At 46.8% G+C, this 24,542-nt stretch overlaps 1 protein-coding gene across 1 annotated transcript in view; it reads left to right on the top strand.

The window, feature by feature from the left end:
- SUSD1 (sushi domain containing 1) overlaps positions 1-24,542 on the top strand; it is a 326,856-nt gene that overhangs the window by 46,708 nt on the left and 255,606 nt on the right. Inside the window, exons 8-9 of the mRNA XM_030191973.1 lie at positions 9,256-9,435; positions 13,210-13,383. Of these exons, the coding sequence (XP_030047833.1) occupies positions 9,256-9,435; positions 13,210-13,383 (354 nt within the window). The remainder of the gene's footprint in view (positions 1-9,255; positions 9,436-13,209; positions 13,384-24,542) is intronic.

Below are 24,542 nucleotides of genomic sequence, written 5' to 3'. Positions count from 1 at the left end.
CCAGCTCTTCCTCTTTGAAACTACTGTTGAAACCATCAGCCAATGAAATGGCTTTTAGCTGTAGCTATCCCAGAATACCTGATAATTATGCACACATCATGCCCTCCTTTCGGTGTACATGATGCTCAGAAAAAAACCCCAAAAACTTTGAACCACTTACAGATTTTAACAATTACACTATTTATTTTTTATTTCTTCCCAGTCTCACTTGCACACCTCCCGCCAAATCTGTTCTCTTTAATTTGAATGTTGTTCACTTCAAGCTCACCCTGAATGAGAAGTTGTTCCCACACCAAAGACACATATAGCACTCGTATTCTTTTAAGCAACTTCAGCAGAGGTGTCTGCCTCAGCACTGCTGGGCTGCCTTCACTTTCTGATGCGGAGGGGGAAGGGCAGGGGAGAGAGGAGAATCACAACTACAGGTAAAAGATTTTTCAAGTGAACGTCGGCGCCCCCCTGCAGTGCTTACCCCGCTTACTGTATTGGCACGGCCCTGATTACAGTAATCAAGTTCTGAGAATATGGCCTGATCTAGTAACCTAAAAAGGTCTTCATGGAAAAAAACCCTCTCTTCCTTTCTCTCTCTCTCTCTCTCTTTCTCTCTCTCTCTCTCTATATATATAAAGCACATATATATATATACACACACACACATACATACACAGTACACACTGTGGATGAGATTCTATATATGGCGCCTAAAAAATTGGTGCTGAAATCAGTGCCGACTAAGTATATTTTATAATTGGTGCCTAGATTTAGGCGCCGATTATAGAATATGTTTAGTTGATATTTCAGCGCCGATATCTGTGCGCATCCATTTACGCAAATGAAAACCTGGTGTAAATCTCAGCACATAGATTTAGACACACTCACTGGGCCATATTCTATAACTAGACACATAAATTTTGGAATGCCCATTTCCCCGCCCATAACCACGCCCCTTTTTTGCCTCCGCACACTAGACATTTGGCGCACATTGTTACAGAATACACTTAGCAAATTGTGTGCCTAAATTCTAATCAGTGCCAATTAGTGCTCATTATTGCTTGTTAAGTGCTGTTATCAGTGCTCATTAACTTGTTAAGCCAATTAAGTTAAGCGCAGTTATATAATTTGTGCCGATTTTGGTGCCTAAATCTAAGTGCACTATATAGAATCTGGGGGTATGGGCCCGATATTAATGCCTTGATCAGCGCCGACCCCAGATATTCAGTGATGGGCCATTTCCAGTAACTGGCATTGAATATCCGTTTTTTTTTGGCTGGCTCAAACTTTTAACCGGCTAAGTGAATATTCAGTGCTGAATGATTAAGTTTATAGCAGCCAAAGATAGGACTGCTATTTAGATGGTCCGATTTGGCTGCTAAACTTAGCCGGCCAGCACTTGAATGTTTGTGTGATAATAGCCGGTTAGCCACCATTCACTAACCATGAATATTCAGCGGAGATAACCGGCTATCTCCTGTTCAATATTAGCAGTTAGCAGGCTAAATGCTATTTAAACAGCTACAGATTTATTAACTAACCATGTAACAATACTTGACTCATGACACCCCCAAAATCATCCATCCCAGAGCAGCCTTTTCTCACCCAATCAGCTAATGTTTGCCAAACTGGCTTCCATGAAACACTATTAATGAGCTGAAATGAGCTTAACTGACCCGGTCTCTTCAAAGTATTTGGTATCAAGTTGGAGGCTTAGTTTGTTTCTGTTTAAAGTGGAGAAACAACCTCAGTAGTCACCGCATGGCAGCAGTGTGGTGAATGTACTCAATGTCAGTGTTATGTTGACTCCGTTATTATCACCGGTCAAAAAACTCCACTTGTGTGTAAATGTCACGTCTGTGGCCGTGACCACCCTCATACTTACCCTGTTTCTGGGAGTCAGTGGCTGTGGTGGCTTCTGCTTGTCTCTGTGTCTGTCTCTGTCTTAGTTTCTCTCTGGCTCTGTGTGCTGATTGCCTTACTGGACCTTACCTGTGTGGGCTATGCCTCTTCCAAGATGGCTGCCGCCTCCTCTATGCCAGTATCCAAGATGGCTCCTGCTTGTCCTTCCTGTGGGCTCACTTCCTCTGTGTGTCAAGCCTCTGTTTGGAGGCAAGGAACTTCCTGCTTCTATCCTGCTGGTGGTGACTCATCAGTGAGTTCCTTTATAAGGAAGGCCTGTGCTTGCAGTCAGTGCCTTCGCATGGTGTCATTGTCTGGTGTCATGCCCAGAGGCCGACAGGTTAGTTAGTGTGTTGCTGCGCTGCTTCTAAGCCTGTCTTCTGTGTGGGCTTCTTGCCCTTCTGTGTGGGCTTGCCCTTCTGCTTAGTACCTGTGGGCTTCTTGCCCTTCTGTGTGGGCTAGTGCCCTTCGGTTCCCAGTACCTGTGGGCTGCTTGCCCTTCTGCGTGGGCTGCTAGCCTTCTGCCTTTAGTCTGTGTTTGCAGCCTGCCCTACTCCTTGCTTGTATATTCTGTGTGCACATCCTGAACCTTGTATATCCTATGTGCACATCCTGGTTGCTATCCTTCTGCCTTTAGTCTGTGTTTAGAGCCTGCTGTTCAGCCCTGGTTTCCCCGTCTGTGTTGGCAGCCTGACCTACTCCCTGCTTGTATATTCTGTGTGCACATCCTGAACCTTGTATATCCTGTGTGCACATCCTGGTCCCTGCTTGTTCGTCCTGAGTCCTGGTTTTGGCTAGCTAGTGTTATCCGGTTTCCCGCTCTGCCTAGCTACCTTCTGTTCCGTGTGTCTACCTTGTGCCTTGCTTGTATATCCTGTGTGCTTATCCGGATCCCTGCTTATGTATCCTGATTCCTGTATCTGTCTAGCTAGCGTGTATCTTCTGGGGGATTTATCCTGTTACCTGCCTCGACCTAGCTAGTGGGTTTGCCCTGGGGGCATTCCCAGTCTCCCCTTCTTCCTTGCTTGCATGTCTGCCCTAGTCCCTGCTCCTGATAAGCTTCTGTCTGTCTAGACTGTCTGGTGTGCCTGGCTTAGCGGCTGCGTGCAGCACTTAGTGCAGTCTAGTATTGTTTCCCTGTGTTTCCTAGACCCAAGGTGGGTCCTCTGGATCTTCAGTTCCGGCCTTGCCCTACAAGTCCTGTCGGCCGCCCGCACGCTAGAGCTCAACTCTAGCGGAAAGGTGGCTAAGTACAGGTGAAGCGGTTCCTGTTCTGCTGGTTCAGTTGCCTACTTCCAGTCCAGAGTTCCGGTCTGGTCCTTCTGGACGTCCAGTTCCAAGACGGTCTTGCCTGCCTCTGCTGCTCCGCGGCAGGGGCCCAAGGGCTCACAATTCCCAGTGCTGCCTTGAGGACCTGACAGTATGCCAAGGCCCTCAAGAATGCGACAGTAAATAAAGGCTCTACGTGGGGTTAAATATTACCCTATAAAGAGTAGTCAAAATCGTGATGCTTGGCAGTTGCTTAAACAAATAATGTTACTTAGCTTTTACAATTTAGCCCATGAAACACAACAGAGAAAATGGGATAGGAAAGGCTAAGGAGGTTAGGGCTCTTCAGTTTGGAGATGGCTGAGGGGAGTTATGATAAAGGTCTATACAATACTGAGTGGAGTGAAACAGGTAGACATGAATTACTTGTTTACTCTTTCCAAAAATACAATTACTAGGGAGCACACAATAAAGCTACTAAGTAGTACACTTAAAGCTGGAGAAAATATTTCTTCACTCAATGTGGTTATGTACTTAATGGAGACATTAGGTCTTACCTGATAAGTGTTCTTTCCATTAGTCCCAACAGATCAATCCAGAGACTTGTGGGTTATGCCCCCCTACCAGCAGGTAGAAATAGAGAGAACGCCAGAGCTCTGCCATATAGTACCCTGTGCAGCAGTCTCACTTCCAGTATAATCAATACCCAAGCAGTGGCGTAAAACAAGAACCAAGAAACCTGCCTCTAAAATAGAGCACCAAAAACCTCAAAGAGGCGAACCTGAGCAACCTCAAGCCTTGTGCATAGGGCTGTGACCCCTGGACGCACAACAAAAGGCAGCCACTGCCACCACCACAGCCGATCCAAAAAGAAACAGGCCCTTGGCTGCCTCACAGCTGCACAACCAGCACCAGCACATGAGCCACACCCTCTAAGCTTCCATGTTGAAGGGTGGCTCTTCTATTTGTTGCTTATTCCCCCCCTCCCCATATCTGAAAGGACGCTTCTGCAGGAATTCCGCACTGGCCATCTGAGAGCAGAAAGCATAAAGAAAAGAACACAGCAGTAGGGCAGGCCTCTGGATTAAACTGAAGTAAGGTGATGATCACTGCTTCCAGGTAACCCTTCTGTTGCAAGCGCTCCCTTTCAAGATCCAAGCTGTAAGATCAAAGGGGGAAGGATCCTCCATGAGGACAGGTCCCTGTGACAGGAGCCCCCTCCTATCTGGCAGATGAAGGGAACGATCGACCAAGTGCCGAATCAGGTCTGCGTACTGACCAGTGAGGCCAGTCTGGAGCCACCAGCACCACAAGCCAGATGTGCTGAGCGATGCAGCCCAGAAGTTGACTGATCATCGGCCAAGGAGAAAAAACATACAAGAGGACACCTGCTGGCCATGGCTGAAGAACAGCATCCAAAATCTCCACTCCCAAACCCCAAATCTGTGCACCTGCTGAAAAACGGGAGATCTTGGCATTGCGCCAGGTCGCCATGAGATCCAACTCTGACAACTCCCACAGTTCTGTGATCAGTCGGAACACCTCCGAGGAGAGCTCCCAGTCCCCCGGGTCCAACAGATTGTGGCTGAGGAAATCTGCCTGCACATTGAGCTTGCCCGCAATGTGGGCTGCTGACAGCACCTCCAGGTGCTGCTCCATCCACTGACAGAGAAGCATCACCTCTCTGGCCAGGGGTGCACTCTTCATCCCTCCCTACCAGTTGATGTGTGCTACTGCAGTGGTGTCGTCGGATAGTACCCGGACAGGTTTGCCACACACCAGACCGAAGAAGGCCAACAGCGCCCTTCGCACAGCCCTCGATTCCAGGCAATTTTTCTTAGTTAATTTTTGACCTTGCACTGTCCTGTCCAGACAGTGGGCCCCCCAGCTCGACAGGACCCGACAGGCTGGCATCCATTGTCACCACTATCCAGTCCAGGGCCACCAGGGAGATTCCTCATGTGTGCTCAAGCCCACTGTAGTACATTCAAGGTCGCTGCCATGGAACCCAACCCTTGGACATAGTCCCATGCCCAAGGGGCTGGGACCAGCAGGAGATTTGATACTTGCATGCACAGTTTCAGCTGTCTCCCCTCTGGAAGAAAGACCTTCCCCACTTGGGTGTTGAAGATCACACTGAGGTACTCGAGGGACTGAGACGGAGTCAAACGACTCTTGTCCAAGTTGATGACACATTCCAACGAGCATAGCAGCTCGATGACCCGGGCTGTAGTCTGAACACTCTCCTCCCAGGAGGAGGCCTGGATTAGCCACTTGTCCAAGTAGGGATGGATCCGGATGCCCTCCTTCCTGAGGAAGGCAGCCACCACCACCATTACCAGGGTGTGGTTGCGAGGCCAAAGGCAGGGCCGTGCCAAGGGTCTCTGGTGCCCCCCCCCCCCATGTGGCACAAGATGCAAAGGAAATAGGAGCTGAAAGATGGAGTGTTAGCTTTTCGTGCTTTCATGTTCACAAAATTAGTAATTTTAAAGCAGGGACAGATTTTAAAAAATACACAAAAGAACTGAAGTCTTTTCTGATCTCTATATTGTTAGTTACATTATTTTAATAACATCCAAAAACGTTAGCATGCAGGAGAAAATAATTTGATTGAGTTTGTTTTATAGTTAATTTTAAAGCAGGGGCAGATTTAAAAAACATACACAAAAGAACTGAAGTCTTTTCTGATCTCTATATTGTTAATTACATTATTTTAATAACATCCAAAAATTTTAGCAGGCAGGAGAGCTAATTTTGGTAAACTCAACTACCGGTTGCTACTCCATTTTTCTATGAAAGCCCACTGTTCCTAGAACAATTCACAGAAAATTTCTGTGAATTGTTCTAGGAACAGTGGGCCTTCAGAAATCATTTTGATAACATTCAAAAACTTTAGCAGGCAGGAGAAAATAATTTGACTGAAAATAATCAAGATGTTTTTAGAAATAAGATGTATGAGGAAAGAGAAATGGAAACTATCATCTATTTGCCGACAAGCAGGCCTGGCCACCTCCAAACCTTCAAGCAGAGGAGATTAGTTTCTTTCAGAATGTGTGTGGAAGCCCTGGTACTTTCCTCTCAGTACCTTAAAAAATGGTGTGACTCACCCGCTCCATCGCAGACAGCTGACCTCCCCTCCCCAGAGGATCCAAGCAGCGGTTCTCTCACTGCTCTCAGCACTCCAATGCGGTCCACAGTCGGGTCCACGGACGGAACGGCAAAACCGGGCGGCGGTCCAAATAAATCGGACGGACGTGTCACGTACACAGGGCGCCAGCATGTGGGAAGAGCTGGGCGTGCCAAAGAGCGAGCGCTGCACGCAGGAAGGCTGCAGCAGTGCATGCACATAGGCGCTGACACGTCAACGCGCTGACGTGGTACGTTTTTTTTAATACAATTGGTCCGGACAGCGTGGCGCGGCGCCCTTGAAGGCAGGAGCCCCCCTGCCGTGCTTACCCCGCTTACCGGGTTTGCACGCCCCTGGCCAAAGGGCATGGCCTTGAACTGATAGTCCCCCCTAAGCACTGTAAAGTGAAGGAAACACCAATGGGGTGGCCAAATAGGGATGTGCAGATACACCTTCTCGAGATCCAGGGAAGTTCAGAACTCTCCCTACTGTACTGTCGTGACCACCGACCGCAAGGTCTCCATGCAAAAATGGCGTAACTTGAGCACCCAGTTGACCCTCTTGAGATCCAACACCGGGTGCCAGGCATCCTTTTTCAGGACCACAAAGTAGATGGAATAGTGTCCCTGACCTACCTCCCTTGGATGGAGCACACGGGAGAGCGAACTCCCCAATCCCTTGCTGGCGACTTGCATGGAGACTCCAGGAAAAACTCTGAGAGCTCCCGAATGTACCCCTTCAAGACCAACTGATCCGATGTGATCTGGGCCCACTCCTCCTGAAACAGAGACAAACGCCCTCCAATGGCAATCCAGGAGGCCTGAGTTGCACTGGGAGCTGAAGACACAGCGGAGCACCTGTCCCCCTCTAAAGGGCAGCTGTTGGGACTGATAATGCAGTCTTGAGAACGAGCCTGACTTTCCGGGCCTGTACCTCCTGGCCTCATGAAACCAGGACCTTGAGAGGCAGGCTTCACCTTGTCCTCTGGAAGCCTCTGGCCCTTAGAATTTCCCAGATCCTTCACAATCTTCACCAGGGATATCTCCTTCACAGAAGCGCTGAGATCATCATACAACAAGTCAGCCAGATAGGCGAGACCCACCTCCAGGGACAGCAAGGACTGCATGAGATCCTCATCCACCGTGGCTCCTCGCACCCAGCCCAAACAAGCCGGAGCCACATAGGAGCCTGTAAGCACAGTGCAGCCACCTCAAAGGATGACTTAAGGGATGACTTGAGCCGCCTCTCCTGGACATCCTTGAGGGCCACCCCTCCTTCCACCAGCAGGGTGGTTTTCTTAGTGACCACTGCAATTAGGGAATCCACCTTAGGCAACCGTAGGGACTCCAGATCACCCACGGACAATGGATAAATCCGGGCCTTAGCCCGTGCCACTCGCAACCCTGCCTCAGGGGAATCCCACTGCACGGCGATGAAAACCCTTATAGCCAGATGGATTTGGAATGACTTGGGAAGTCTCCTAACCCCTGACATGATTGGGTGTGTGTGGTCTCCTCCAGCTCCTTCACAATCAGGGAGGGAAATTCCTCCCTCCAAAATAACTGGGTCACCGTTGGGTGTGTGGTCTCCCCGTCTTCTAGAGTGTCATCCAGGGAGCGCCGGGTAACCAAAGAGGCCAGGTTGGCTGAGTCCCGCTCAGAAACCAAGGACAGATCATACAGGTCCCCCAGAGGTTCCAAATGAGCCTGTTTTGGAGCCCGCACGAGAGGACCCTCAGGTAAAGACAGCCCTGACTGAGGCCTCTATACCAGAAAGGCTTTGTGCATAAGCAGCACAAACTCAGGGGAAAAGGGGATGAAGTCCACATCCTCCGCTAGGTTCTCTGATGTCAGTGGACCCCCTGTTCTATCAAACATGGCCTCTCTCTCTCTCCCCCAGGAACAGCTGACCCAAAGTTGGGCATGAAGCGCGCGTCGGGACTTCTAAAATGGCAGCTGCTGCACCATGAGAAACCATTGGCTCAGCTGATCCTGCCAACGCATCCTGCACAGGGTATGTCTATTCACCTACTAGATAGAGAGAATACTGGAAGTGAGACTGCTGCACAGAGTACTATATGGCAGAGCTCAGGCATTCTCTCTATCTCTACCTGCTTGTAGGGGGTCATACAGTAAGTCTCTGGATTGATCTGTGGGACGCTATGGAAATTAGAATAACATCAGGCCCATCTAGGGGAGATGAGAGCCTTGCATGACTCCCTTTAACGTTCACTTTTCCCCACCTAGATTTTAGGTTTCATCCAGATTCAACCACGCCCCTCCCCCACTTGTTCTCCACAACAAGAGGTAGCCTAAAATATTGGTGCGTATTTTATTTATTATGCTAATGTTCTATAAAGAAACGCAGGTTTCTAAGTAGGTCCCCTCTTTATAGAATTACCCGCCACAGGCAGGCATAAACTAAATGCATAGCTTATCCAGATAGCAGCAATATTCAGCCACTATCTGGATAATTTTGCTTATCTACCTTCATTCCATTCTTCCTCTGCCCCTTCACTTTATGGCTGGTTGGAGAGATTTTTTAGTCTAGCACTATCTGTATAGGGTTTGAAAATCTAGAAACAGTAGATTTGTTTATGTTCATCTGTCACCAGTGAATGCATAACTCCATTTGAGAATCTGGCTCATCAGTTGCCAGGTTTGTTTGAAATTGTGCTTTAAGTTAGCCTGTCCAAATTTGCCCTGATAAATTACTCTCTGGCTCTTTTTGAGCCTTTTTCTTTCTGCCACTGCACTTGCCACAATGTTTTTTTTTTCCAAGGATGTTTTGGCTTATTTATCAGGAAATCTTTTGTGCGAGGCAGATAGCTATATGTGTTATAAGCACTCTCTTCAGAGAAGTTGTGCTCCATTTGAAGGCAACATTTTAAAGACTTTTCTGATAAATTGCTAATCTGTCTAGTTTGTTATATTGTTATCACTTAGAGGCCCCCTGCTGTTTTTCAGAAATTGATTGTGGTGAGCCTGTAATGATCCCACATGCAGAGAAGATCTGGAATAACAGTACGAGATTAGGAAGTATAGTACACTACAGATGTAGAGATGGCTTCTATGGTGTTGGGAACAAGAATCACTCACAGTGTACTGTAAACCGGACCTGGGAAATTATCACTTTCTTCTGCAAAGGTATGGCAGAGTACCGGTGCATGATTTGTATGGTTTGTAGTTTTATCTTATAGAAATGGTAAGCCTACAAAGCATAAAAAGAAAACTTTTAGTAGACCACATGCTTTGGTACCCTGTAGACAACAAATATTGAATCATTTGTGCTGTCTACCTATTCTTTGTATTTATATTAATGCAAGATCTGTGAATAATAAGGTACACATTATAAAGGATTTAATTGAAACGTAACAACCTGGTTTTGTAAGTAGAGTAGATTGATGTGGTAGCCATGTTAGTCCACTTTTAAAGGCATAAATAGAAATAAAACAAAACAGAGAAAAAATAAAATGATACATTTTTTTTATTGGACTAAATACATTTTTGATTAGATTTTTAAAGGTAACACTTCTTCAGATCAGAAATCTGATAACTGAAACTTGGCCGCAAATGCCTGATGATCTGATTTTAAAATTACTATCAGGCTTATTTTCGAAAGTGATCGCCGGCAATCTTCCAACATAAATCGGGAGATGGCTGGCGATCTCTCAAAAGCGGCAAAAGCGGTATAATCGAAAGCGGCTTTTTTGACACCATTGCTGATTTCCCGTCGCCGAGCCAGCGAAAGTTCAAGGGGGCGTGTCGGCAGCATAAAGAAGGCGGGGCATGGGCGTGGCTACCAGATGGCTGGCTTTCGCGGATAATGGAAAAAAAGCGGCGTTAATCAGTATTTCGCCGGGTTTACTTGGTCCTTTTATATTCATGACCAAGCCTCAAAAAGGTGCCCCAACTGACCAGATGACCACTGGAGGGAATGACCTCCCTGTAGTCCCCCAGTGGTCACCAACCCCCTCCCACATTAAAAAAATAAAAATAAAAGCCTTTTTTTACCAGCCTGTATGCCAGCCTCAAATGTCATACCCAGCTCCCTGACAGAAATATGCAAATCCCTGGAGCAGTTTTTAATGGGTGCAGTGCACTTCAGGCAGGCAGACCCAGGTCCATCCCCCCCTACCTGTTACACTTGTGGTGCTAAGTGTTGAGCCCTCCAACCCCCCCCCCCCCAAAATCCACTGTACCCACATGTAGGTGCCCCCTTCACCCATAAGGGGCTATGGTAATGGTGTAGAGTTGTGGGGAGTGGGTTTGGGGGGATTTGGGGGTCTCAGCACCCACGGTAAGGGAGCTATGCACCTGGGAGGTATTTGTATATTTTTTAAACATTTTTAGAAGTGCCCCCTATGGTGCCCAGTTGCTGTCCTGGCATGTGAGGGGGACCAGTGCACTACAAATGCTGGCTCCTCCCATGACCAAATGCCTTGGATTTTGCCGGGTTTGAGATGGCTGGCATTTTTTTCCCATTATTGCTGAAAAACAAAAACAGCCATCTCAAACCTGGCGAACTCTGGCATTTGGCCGGGCTAAACCGTATTATCGAAAAAAAAGATGGCCGGCCATCTTTTTCAAAAATATGGTTCCAGCCAGCTGTTGCGCCGTCGCCAAAATAGATCGCCAGCGATCTATTTCGTCGGCGACATTCGATTATGCCCCTCCACGTCCCGCTGGTTACAGCATACTACATTTACCTAGATCTTTTAAGAAGGGAGGCAGGGTTGCTTTAATTTTTAAGTCTTTTTCCAAGGTTACTCTTGTGGATTCTGTGAACATTCCAGGTTTGAGGTTGCCAATGACACTTTAGAAGGTACATATCGTTGTGTTTTGTTCTATTGTCCTCCACATAGATGGTCAGAGGTTAGGGATGATTTTTCTAATACTCTAGCAAAGAACTCCTTGGGGTCCAGATCAATTCTTGTTATTGGGAGATATTAATTTACATTTGGTGGATCCTACAAATCATGAGATAAAGGGTCTCCCTTACTGTTTTAGAAGAATTTTAAATAAAGACTCCTTTTGAACACCATCTGCGAGAGGTTCCTTTCCTTTGCTCTACTGTTTATGTTCTCTACATCTCATGAAAAAGGTCATCACTCAGATTTGTTAGCTTATTCAATGTCTTATACGCAAACCTTGGAAAGTTAATTCTGTTCACTGGAAACCACTTGTTTGGTTGGACCATTTTCTATTAGAGTTTAATATTTACTGGCAGGAAAGAAGGTAAATGACATCCGCCTTCTCTCTTCATAGTGTCTACTGGGGTCCAGTGGCTTAGCCACAGGTGGGCCTGGGTGAGCCGGGGCCTGCCCACTTAGGACTCAGGCCCACCTAACAGCAGCACTCATTTAGTGGTAGCTGGTGGGGATCCCAAGCTCTGCCAGTTGAAGACCTCCCCCTGATGGTGCTGAAAACATTGCTCTCCACTTCAGCAGTCTGAGCTTCCTAAGCTGGCACCTGCGCATGCTCAGTTTTCGGCGCATGCCTGCTGCCAAGGTGGAGAGCAGTGTTTTTACGCCAGCTGAGATATATTTTTAAGTTGGTGGGGGAGGGGGTAGAACACTTGGTGCCCACCCACTTCTTGTCTAGGCTCACCCAAAATCTGCTATCTAGCTACGCCCCTGCTGGGGTCAAAACTGCCCAGGATATATTTTGGTCTAATATAGAACAGAAATTACTGCTACAAGATCTAAGTGATGCTGCATTTATTGATAAATGGAATTCTCTCTCTAGATAGCATTGCTCCTAAAAAGGAGAAACGAGTTAGAGCTCAAAGGAATAATCCTTGGTTTAATGATGAAATAAATCTACAGAAACAAGTAGAACGAGAGGACATGAAATGAGATTGAAGGGGGGGGGGGGCAGACTCAAGAAAAATGTCAGGAAGTATTTTTTCACTGAGAGAGTGGTGGATGCTTGGAATGCCCTCCCGCGGGAGGTGGTGGAGAGGAAAACGGTAACAGAATTCAAACATGCGTGGGATAAACATAAAGGAATCCTCCTCAGAAGGAAGGGATCCCCAGAAGCTTAGCCGGCAGTGGGAGGCAGGGCTGGTGGTTGGGAGGTGGGGATAGTGCTGGGCAGACTTATACGGTCTGTGCCAGAGCCGGGGGTGGGAGGCAGGGCTGGTGGTTGCGAGGCGGGGATAGTGCTGGGCAGACTTATACGGTCTGTGCCAGAACCGGTGGTGGGAGGCGGGGATAGTGTTTGGGAGGCGGGGATAGTGCTGGGCAGACTTATACGGTCTGTGCCAGAGCCGCTGGTGGGAGGCGGCGCTGGTGGTTGGGGGGCGGGGATAGTGCTGGGCAGACTTATATGGAATTCCTGTGGGCTTCCTGTCATTTGCCATGCGGGAATCACTAGCACAGATTTCTAAAAGAGGCCCTTAATGATGTGCAAATTATTGTATTTGTTTAAAATATTATTCAAGATTATGTGACGAACAAAAATATGTCCTTCTTCCCAGATTATTAAAAATGTTAATTGTTTTCAAGCTACCACCTTCTGGCTTTTTAACATTTGGTAAAGCCTGCTAGACTGTACAAAGGTTTTCGAAATTGCATTGTAGTTGTGTGTGGGCAGGAATTTGCTAATTTGTATCATACATAAGAACATAAGCGTTGCTGTACTGGGACAGACCGAAGGTCTATGAATCTCAGTATCCTGTTTTCAGCAGTGGCCAATCCAGGTCACAAGTACCTGACAAGATTCCAGAGCAGTAAAATAGATTTTATGTTGCTTATCCTAGAAATAAGCACTGGATTTTCCCAAGTCCATCTTAATAAGGGCTTGTGAACTTTTCTTTTAGGAAATTATCCAACCCTTTTTTAAACCCTACTAAGCTAACTGCTTTGTTATTTTTGATGAAATTTACTTTAAGACATGTATATTTCTCATTTCTTGCAGAGGTTGAGTGTGGCACCCCTCTAAGAATCCAGAATGCTGACCTGGTGTGGAGTGGGAACTCAAGCCTAGGAAGTGTGGTGCACTATGAATGTAAAGAGGGCTTTGAGCCTGCTGGTGGGAAGAATTTTTCAGTGTGCCAAGAGGATGGTACTTGGGAAGAAAGTTCATGTACAGGTAAGGCCTGAGCAGCCCTTTGGAAGCTCCATTTTAGAGGCCAACAAAATTGGTTATGGCACTAAAATGAGCCCTGTCATGAAACACCTAAACACCCGCCTGAGGCTACCCAGCAGCCATTTAAAGGGTCTATCGCCAGCACAGCTCAGGTCTGCATACACCTGCCATTTGTGTTCTACACTTGCACCCTCCTCCCACTGACTTGGTCCCAACCGCCTCTGGGCGAGTCTCTCGCTCTCAAATTATCCCCAGTGATTTGTAGGTTACTGGAGCCACACTCCCAGTGGTCCCACAGTTCCCAAAAAGCACTCACAGATCCAACATGCAAACCACCAGGATTCTTTATCAGTCCAGACAAAGTGGCAATAAACTAAATATTGTTTATTGTCTTAAAAATTGAACAATGAACAAAAAAGTGTTCAATTAGCAAACAATAACAGGTAACTGAAATATGGATCAATTATAACACTAACTAAACATGTGTTTACTTTCTAAAAAGTACTTGGGAAGATCAGGACATATAACTGTTTGTTTACTGAGCCTCAGCAAAGAGATCCTGCTCTCTTTTCTTCCTGGCTAAGACTGGAGCAAAAGCCAGTACTCTCCAAAGGAAAATGAGCTCCTGGGCCAATCAGAGCCCAGAACAAGAACATTTCAAAAATATACTGCTTCTTGCTTCCTGTTTGTGTGGTAAAACTAAAGAGAGAACATTCATTTTTTTTTCTGTAACATCTCACAACAAAGAAACACCACCTGCTGGCTAAATAGGAGAAATTCACTTCAAGACATAATTAGTGCAGGAAAATGTCCAATTCATTTTACAGGCTTAAAACACAGTTTCTTCACAGGCCCCAAATCCTTTTCTGCCCAGTTTCAGTTTTGGCCAAAAGGTTTATTTTAATTTTCCACCATATTTTCGGTTTCAGCTGAAAATGATCATGTGTTTTCAGAGGAAGCTGAAAACTTGTGCTTTGTTCCATTTGTCTTTTTCTCCTGTAGTTGGGGCAAGAGCAATCTCCAGTTACTCGTGCCCATTCTGGCTTTGCTCTCAAAATGGCCGCCATGACTGGGGCATTGCTGCTGCCCGGACTACACCACTAGACCACCAGTCATGGTAATGTGTGTGGTTGGGGGGGGGGAGGGGGGGGATCTGCGCTTTGTATTTATTTTTTTGTACTGTGATTGCAAGTAATGCAGTTATGATCTTGCATAATAGTTTATATGGTAAATAGAGTGCGCCAAATAAATGCTTTTGATACAAAATTTTAGCAGGAATTTAAGTCTATAAATTTGGGATGATAAGCACTATAAAAATTGGACTCTCTGGAGTTATGATGTCAGCTATCACTTCAAGTGTGGCGCAAAGCCAGCCGCTGTAAAAACCCATTGGTTTTTAGTTTGTTTCATTATCTACAGTCTATGTGTGTGGAGGCTATTTTGCTTGGACGTAAAATATGATCTTTTATAATCTAAATTATATTCTGGCTTGGATACTGTGGGTTTAGCAGAGGGATACAGACTGCAAACTCTGACAATGTGCAGTGTGCCTCACTGGTTCACATTCACACAACCAAACTTGAGTTTTCAGCCGAAACCAGCAGTTTTGGTCAGCCTCTACTCCCTTTAATTACTGCACAACAGTAAAGCAGAGAGGGAGAGAGAGCGAGCGTGATATACTATATGGTGTGAACCCCATTTTGCATAGGATGTCTAAGTCAGAAACAGAATGTGCAAGTTGGGATGAAAAAGAAACAAAACAGCAAGCTGCACCAATAAATCTGACATCCTTTAGTGTGCAAAGAAAATATAACCCACAGAATCACTGTGACTCTCTTACTTTTTAAGAAGGAACAGTGTGAGAATTTTGACATTATTAGATGAAGCCCGAGAACACACAAACCTTTTTGTGTCTGCACACCTGAAGCAGACGCAAGGCGAAACGTGGCACCATGTCGGGTTATTTTTGCTGTTCACAATAAAGGACATCAGATTTATTGGTGCATTTTGCTGTTTTGCGTCTTGGAGGTTTGTGCAAGTTGACTATGCAGCTCATTTTCAAAGCACTTAGGGAAAGGGAAATGGGACTTGATATACCACCTTTCTGAGGTTTTTGCAACTACATTCAGAGCCGTTTACATATATTCAGGTACATATTTTATACCAGGGGCAATGGAGGGTTAAGTGACTTACCCAGAGTCACAAGGAGCTACAGTGGGAATTGAACTCAGTTCCCCAGGATCAAAGTCCACTGCACTAACCACTAGGCTACTCCTGCACTCATGAACTTTGTAAGTGCTTTGAAAATACTCCTCCACAGGGCTCATTTTCAAAAGAAAAAAATGTCCAAATCACTATTTTTGTAACCTGTTTTTAGATGTTTTCCTATGCAGTCCATTGGCAGTGCATCCAAATCACAAGAGGGCGTGTTAAGGGTGAGGTGTGGGTGTTCCTAACACTTGGACGTTTTACTGCCATAATCAGTGCTTTTTTTGTAGAAAAAAAGGTGTTGGTACTCATTGTGGGCGGAGCCACCACATATGACTCCACCCAATTATAGCCACACCCACATTAACCACACCCTTTATACCAGCCATGGCGCATATAAACAGACATCATTGAAAATATTATACTAGTATAGGAGAAAAAAATAATGTGATTTTTATTCATTATAAATAATTTCTGTAAGCTGTTACAGGTCCAGTATCCCAGTGGGATACTGGACCTGTAACAGCAGATGTAAATTCTCAAATTGGACATATTCCAGACACTAAAATGAAAATAAAATGATTTTTTTCTACCTTTGTTGTCTGGTGACTGTTTTTCTGATCTTGCTGACCCAGTATCTGATTCTGCTGCTATCTGTCCTCTTAACTCCGTTTCCAGGGCTTCCTTTCCATTTATTACTTTACTTTCCGCCTTTCTTCTTCATTTCTTGCCTACATCCGTAAGTAAAAGCTGGGTCCTACTCCGCAGACTTGACTGTCCAGTGGATCCAGCTTCTACCTATTTTCTTCATCCATGTGCAGTTTTTCTCCTCTCTTCCTTTTCCCTCATCTCCTTCCTCACTCTTCCCTCCCCTCCATCCATGTCCAGCATTTCTTCTCTCTCCCTGCCCTCTCCTCCATTCACCCATGTCCAGCAACCCTCCTCTCCCCCTGCCCCCCTCTAGCCACCCACGCCCAGTGATTCTCCTCCCTCCCCTGCCCATGTCCAGCATGTCTCCACTCCTCCCTGCCCTCTCCTCCATGTCCAGCGAGTCTCCTCTCTCCCCTGCCCTCCCTTCCATGTCCAGCAATTCTCTCTCCCCTCCCCTGCCCTCCATACCCAGCATGTCGCCTCCCTCCCCTCATTCATGCCCAGCAATTCTCCATCCTCTCTCCCCTGCCCTCCCCTGCCCATGTCCAGCATGTCTCCTCTCCCCCTGCCCTCCCCTCCATGTCCAGTGATTCTCTCTCCCCTCCTCTGCCCTCCATACCCAGCATGTCGCCTCTCTCCCCTGCCCTCCCCTCATTCATGCCCAGCAATTCTCCGTCCTCTCTCCCCTGCCCATGTCCAGCATGTCTCCTCTCCCCCTTGCCCTTCCCTCCCTGTCCAGCGATTCTCTCTCCCCTCCCCTGCCCTCCCTGTCCAGCATGTCACCTCTCTCCCCTGCCCTCCCCTCTCCAAGTCGCGGCGAACCAGTTTGGAAGTGAAGGCAGCAGTGAGGCAGGCACGCAGCATGCAGGTTCGTCTTTGTCTCCTCTCGCGTTGCTTCCCTCTCAGCGCGTCCCGCCCTCGAGGGCAGGACACGCTGAGAGGGAAGCAACGCGAGAGGAGACAAAGATGAACCTGCATGCTGCGTGCCTGCCTCACTGCTGCCTTCACTTCTGGACCGGTTCGCCGTGACTTGGGGAGGACAGGGAGTCAAGGGGAGGGAACAAAACAAAAATGTCCAGGCCTAAAAATTGGACATTTGGTCTAGACCTGTTTTAATAAGTGCCATAACAAAAAAGTGCCATAAATGATCAGATGACCACTGGAGGAATAAAGTAATGACCCTTTCTTACTCCTCCAATAATCACTGACCTTCCTCTCAACCCCCCCCCCCCCCCCCAAAATAAATATATGTGAAGGAAACAGTACATACCATCCTCTATGACAGTCTCAGATGTTATAGCTAGTCCTATTAGAGCAGCAAGCATGTCCCTGGAATAGCCTAGTGGTTGGTGCAGTGCACACTGTGGAGAAGGGGACTCAAGCCCATAATCCACTCTAAGTGTTACACTTAGGGTGGAAAGTGCCAGCCCTCCAAAACCCTCCAAAAACCTACAGGTTGACATCTGCAGCTATAAGGGCTATTGTAGTGGTGTATAGTTGGGTACAATAAGTTACTCTTTGTGTTCTTTCCTTTATCAGTCTGGGAATAAATAAATTTCACTGTCACTCAAAGAAAAGGTTATGCTAAACAAACACAACTTTACTGATGATTCTGCAACAGGCAGTTCAGCTTTCTTGAGACAGTCAAATTGTTATCCAACTTGATATCAGATGCAAACTGTAAATCCAGAACCAAACTCAGGGATATGATGTATCTTCTTAAATGCAGTTTATAATCCTACAGTATGTCAATATTTACAGCTCCTCCTGTCCATACTTATCCTTTCTGGGTGAAACAACCTAAGGCTATGCCTGCAGCATTGTGCAGCAAACAGATCTTTTGGATCAGACCAGTGCCGTAGCGAGGGTGCCTGACACCCAGGGCGGGTCGCCGCTGCGCACCCCCCCCCCCCCCGGGTGCAGGGCACAGCGCCCCCCTTCCGGAGCGCACCCCCTGAAATGCACCCTCCCCCCTGAAACGCACCCTACCTTGCAGGCGGGAGGGCCGATCCGCCCCCAGTGCATGTTACTGGGAGCTGCGTCGGCTCTGCTGCTTCCCTGCTTTCTCTGCCCCGGAACAGGAAGTAACCTATTCCGGGGCAGAAAGAGCAGAGAACCAGCGAGCCGACACCCCCCCCCCCCCAGCGCATGCACCCGGGGCGGACCGCCCCACCGCCCCCCCTTTCCTACGCCACTGGATCAGACCTTCTTGTCTGTCCACCTCTTCCAAAGGAGTACCTCTCCAGGCTACCATCTTTGTCTCCGAACAGCCCTTCACTGTTCCTGTTCCCAGGCTGGGATCCCCTATTTCCCACCTAGAGCACTACTCCACTTCACGGTTAATGCTTTACTGGCAGAAACCTTTGGTCAGCTTTAGTTTCTTGAACCCATCCAGGACTAGGGTTACCATATTTGCCGTGACAAAAAAAGAGGACACAAAATAAAATGTAGCCCTGCCCTCTGCCATTCCCCTACCCCGTCCCGTCATACCCCTACACCAACCCCATCACACCCCTGCACTGTCCCACCCCCAACAAAGAGTCTATAAGCAGCAAAAATACTAGTAAAGTAACATAAATGCATTTTCTTCCATACTCTGCTAAATATAAAATGAAACAAAAACAGCAAGCATCCATGAGCATGTCCCCCTTTCCTTTCCCTCCCATCCATGAGCAGCATATCCTCCTCTCCTCTTCATCCCCTTCTCCATATGCTGTATTTCCCCCTTTTTCCTCCCTCCATATATGCTCCCTCCCCAATCTTTTCTCCAGCCTCCACCCACTTTTTGTTTTCAGTTCCCCATACCCACACCCACATGACTTCATCCACCTCCCCTCCTGTACCTTATCACACTCTGGTGGTCTAGTGGCATCCTTGGGGCAGGAAAGAGCCCCATTCTTTCCTGCCTGGCAGTACCACGGACCCGCTCGCTGCTGGTACTGCTTCAAAATGGCTGCCAAGATTTCAAGCAGTGACCTTGCTAGACTTCTGCAGAAGCCTTGGCCACCGCTTGAAGTCTCAGCAGTATTCTGAATCAACGCTGACAGTGAGCAAGTCCGTGGCAGCACCAGGCAGGAAAGAGTAGGGTTCTTTCCTGCCCCGAGGACTCGAAGAGGCCACTAGACCACCAGGGTGTGATGATAAGGTACTTGAGGGGAGGAGGGCACCCTGAGGGCCCACCTGTCCGCTAGCCTGCCCACAAACCTGGACAAATGGGCAGGCTGGATAAACCTGCCCTGTCGCCCTGCGGTGCCTCCAAAAAGAAGATATATGGTAACGCTATCCAGGACTCCCCCTCTCCTCCAAGGGTCCTGGTGGCGGTAGAGGCAACCAAAGACCTTGTGCACGCCCCATCAACATTATTTATTAATTCCTAACTCCTCCCACACTGTCATTCAACAACCAGGAGCATTTTCCCCTGCAACTTACCCAGGAACCCGTCCCTTTGGGCTGGATCCTTTACCACCCACAACTTCAGAATCTTCCCTTCAGTAACTCTGGAGATTTTTCACATGTTTTTTTTTTGTAATCTCCATTATAATGTGGGGTTATATATATAACTGGTGGAAAAGTGGGCGAAATCTGGTGAGGATGTAGGGTGTACAGTATGTGTGTTTTGTATCTGCAAGCTGTAAGTTGTGCTCCCTATCTAAATACATTTGAATACACTTCTCAGCAGACAATTAAAGATTCAGGTTATTCAGGCAAGTACACAGGAGAACCCCGTTTTTATCTTCTTTAAACTTAAGTCCTTAAACTGTTTTCTGTATATCAGGGCCGCCAAGAGACTGGGCCGGGCCTGGGGCAAGGCTGCCCCCGAGGTCGTCGTCGCCACCCCCCCCCAGGCCGCCGCGCTGCAGTTCCCACCTGCCCCCCTCGGACCACCACCGGGTTGGGCCCCCTGCATTGAAATTATCACAGCGCTTCACCTGTCACCTCGCTCTGTGACTGAAAGCGCAGCAGCAGTAGATCGGATTCGCCTCCCTTCGGGCCTTTCCTCCATGTGTCCCGCCCTCATGGAAGTTACCTCAGACGAGGGCGGGAAACGGAGGGAAGGCACGAAGGGAGGCGAATCCGATCTGCTGCTGCTGCGCTTTCAGTCACGGAGGTGACAGGTGAGGCGCTGTGCAGGAGGCCCGGCCTGGTGGCGGACAGAAGGGGGCGGGTAGGGACTGTGGTGCGGTGACCTCGGGGGCGGGGGCAGGTGAGATCGGGGACTGCGGTTTCGGGCCCCCCTTGGAGGCCCGAGCCCGGGGAATTTTGCCCCCCCTGCCCCCCCTCTCGGCGGCCCTGTTGTATCTACATTTATCTATAATGTTAGCTGTCTGACTACGGTTTTCAAAAGCAGTGAGGTAAACATGGTTTGGAGTGTTGTTTTTTTCCAAATGGAACTGTTTTGCCCTCTAGTGGCCTTCAACATTAATCACAAGCTAGGGCACTTTATTATAGTTGTCCCTTTTTTCAACCTACACTCTGCTTTTTTAGTTGAAAAAGCATAGCCCAAAGTGGCTTACACAACCACTCAGGCATATCATATATAGTTCAAAATTCAGTACATAAATGGAGCATAAAAATGAAAAGAAGCAAATTACAGACTACAGTAGCAAAATTAAACATCAAAATATAACATCACCCTTTTCTTCCAACTATACATGTATAGTTGGAAGAAAAGGTTGACACACACACACACACACACACACACATACACACTGTTTTGTACATACTCTTGTACATTTATCACTTTCTACAAGAAAATGATTCAAAATACTTTGGGCAGAGTTGGACTTAACTCAAGATTTTTTTTTATTCTGAATTACTTTTTGCACATTTCTATAATAGTTCATGTTGAAAATGTAGAGTTTGTTGTGCTGATCAGTGGAACAAATTCCTGCTTTATAGAGCCAATGCAAGGGGTAGTAGATACCCTATGCAAACCTTCAGTCCCTTATATGCCCCCTTGCTATTTTAATAAACTCAACAATCATGATCATCCCAGCACCATTCCTCCCAGAATTATCCTGTTAAAACACATAGGGGTTTTTTTTTTGTTACATTTGTACCCCATGCTTTCCCACTCATGGCAGGCTCAATGCGGCTTACATGGGGCAATGGAGGGTTAAGTGACTTGCCCAGAGTCATGAGGAGCTGCCTGCGCCTGAAGTGGGAATCGAACTCAGTTCCTCAGTTCCCCAGGACCAAAGTCCAGTTAGACCACCAGGCTTTTAAATAACTTTTATTTCTTATATATCACCAAGGCAGTTTTCTAAACACATTTACCTGGGTAAATGGCTATTTGAAAATTATCCTTCATGTGAGTAAAAGTATTCTGTGATGCTTCTGTAAGTTTCTGCGTCCGTAAGGATCTGTTTTGCTTTGATTGCATCCTCTTTTCTACACCTCCCCTTTGGAAGTTGCATCTCTAGCCGGCCCTTCTGCATCATCACATTTTGGATTGAATTTCTTTGACAGCAGAATGTGAAAAATGTGCAAGGGTGTTTGAAGACCTTTACAAGGTAGTGTATAACAGATTGAGTAAATCATTATTTATTGCTCTTTAAAAAAAAGTGAGCTTTGAAGAATAAGAAGTTTGATGTAACACATAGCCAAAATTATATAAGGGATTTACCTTAAAATCAGATCAGAAATAGTCAAAGACCAGTATGATTTCATAGAATATAACTGAACTTGAGATGCAATATTCACAGTAAAGGGTAATAGTAGAAAGAGCAGTGTTAATGTAAAAAGATTCATACCTCTGCCTCATTGACTAAACCAATGCCAAACTGAATAAATTTAATATTGATGGAAAAGACATTCCATTCTTTAGAAATCTTTAAGACCAAACAGCTGCAGTAAGGCTAGTTGGAGACATTGGAGCCGACTCTGTGGGTGCTGTGGGTGCTTGAGCACCCCCAATATTAAGAAAGTTCCTTGTATGTGTCCAGGGAGGGATTATTTTCATTGGGTTTAGCACCCCCAATAATTTTGAAAAGTTGGCTCCTATTGTTGGAGATATCAGTGAATGGCAAGAAATAAAGAGGCCTTTTTACTAAGCTGTGTTAGGGACTAATGCGTGCCTAATGCTGCTTAAAATGGTTTACTGAGAGACGTGCTCAATTGTTTTGAGGAGTGTGTTAGAGAGTGGAGAGTGAACATTCCTTCTCTAATCATTGAGGGTAGCTACACTACTGTGCACTAGCTGGTTAGCGCAGGATTACCACGTGAGCTGTTACTGCCTAAAAATGAGTGGTGGTAAGGGCTCACACGGTACTTTTTTAAAAAATGGCTACACGCTGATGGCAACATTAACACTTGTCCATTAATACAACTAATAGAATATGGCTGTGGTAAAAATAGCCTTAGTGTGAGGGGAAAAACCCAAGCAAGAGTTTACTAAGGCCACACCAAAGAGGGGAGTTAGGTAAGATTATATTCTTTCTCTTGTTCTTACTGCAAAATTATCCTAGAAAAATACCTGACTTGAATGTGTGTGTGTGTGTGTGTTTGTAGGGGTGGGGGATGATCATGGGTGGCTAGCACATTAGCAATCTAGCAGACAATGGAGCTCAGTTTCAATTAAGCACTTAGACTTACAAGGTTCCATAGGTTACCATGGAACTTTGTAAGTCTAAGGGGCCCTTTACTAAGCTGTGGTGGGGCTACCACGTGGGTAGTGTGTGCCAAATTGACACTACAGCAGGGGTAGCGTGGGTGTCCGGCAGTAATTTTGAAGTTGGTGCGCGCTGTTTCCATTTGGTAGAAAATAATTTTCTATTTTCTTTGGGTTTTTTTTAATTTGTATGAAGTCTTTATTAAACATTTGTCAAGGCAACATCACAGAGTACAGCAAACCAGAACATGTACGCAATGAAATTGCTGGCCAATACCAAAACATCCAGCAGTGTAAAGCAATGATATTTCTTGATATACAAAAAGATAAATGTAACTTCAAAGTATCTAAAGAGTTTCCTTACACCCATTCCCCCTAACCCATCCTCCCACCCCCTCCAATAATTTTCTATTTTCTACCACAAGGGCATTCTCGGCATTACTTGCATAACTGCCCCTATTTTATAACTACACGGCCATTGCACTGGTCCCTCTAAACTGAGTGGGAGTCCTCCGACTGCATTGCTGCCAGTGGGTGGTAGTGCTTCAATATTATGTTTTCAATCGCTAGGGTCAGGCAGATTCCCCTGAAGTCCTGCAGAGCTTGCCTGTCCCTCACTATTGAAAATATTATAGTGAAACTGCACCCTCCTACTGTTAGGACTGTAGATGGAGTAATCCTGCTCAGCTTAGAGGGAACAGTGGCCCATTGTGCACCTAACTTTGGGACCTTTTATATAATTTGGGGGTATGTGCCAATAGCACTTTCCAAAATAGGATATTTAGAGGGGCATAATCGAAAGTGGGTGCCCATCTCCGTGAGCGGCCATGCGAAGGGGCGGGACAAACTGTATTTTCGAAAAAAGATGGGTGCCCATCTTTTTTTCAATAATACGGGTTGTGCGGGGCAAAATGCCTAGGATTTGGGCGTTTTTGAGCTGGGCGCTATCTGTTTTCAGCGATAATGGAAACTGAAGGCACCCAGCTCAAAAATGAACAAATCCAAGGCATTGGGTCGTGGGAGGGGCCAGGATTTGTAGTGCACTGGTCCCCCTCACATGCCAGGATACCAACTGGGCACCCTATGGGGCACTTTTACAAATTAAAAAAAAAAATTAAAATAGCTCCCAGGTGCATAGCACCCTTCCCTTGTGTGCTGAGCCCCCCAAATGCCCCCCAAAACCCACTGCCCACAAGTCTACACCATTACCATAGCCCTAAGGGGTGCAGGGGGGCACCTACATGTGAGTACAGTGGGTTTTGGGGGGGTTTGGAGGGCTCAACATTAACCAGCACAAGTGGAACAGGTAGGGGGGAGATGGGCCTGGGTCTGCCTGCCTGACTCCCACTGCACCCACTAACAACTGCTCCAGGGACCTGCATACTGCTGTCAGGGAGCTGGGTATGACATTTGAGGCTCACATACAGGCTGTCAAAAAAAGTTTTTAAAGTTCTTTTTTTGTGGTGGGAGGGGGTAAGTGACCACTGGGGGAGTCAGGGGAGGCCATCCCCGATTCCCTCTGGTGGTCATCTGGCCAGTTGGGGCACTTTTTTGGGACTTGGGTCGTGAAAAAAAAGGGTCCAGCAAAAGCGACCCAAATTCTCGCTTCTGCCGCCCTTTTTTTTTTGATTATTGGCCGAAGGCGCCCATCTCTCCTCGGCCGATAAACACGCCCTAGTCCCGCCTTCACCAC

Source organism: Microcaecilia unicolor, chromosome 2, assembly GCF_901765095.1.
Source record: "Microcaecilia unicolor chromosome 2, aMicUni1.1, whole genome shotgun sequence".
NCBI lineage: Eukaryota > Metazoa > Chordata > Amphibia > Gymnophiona > Siphonopidae > Microcaecilia > Microcaecilia unicolor.
This window is presented reverse-complemented; position numbering and strand designations above follow the sequence as displayed.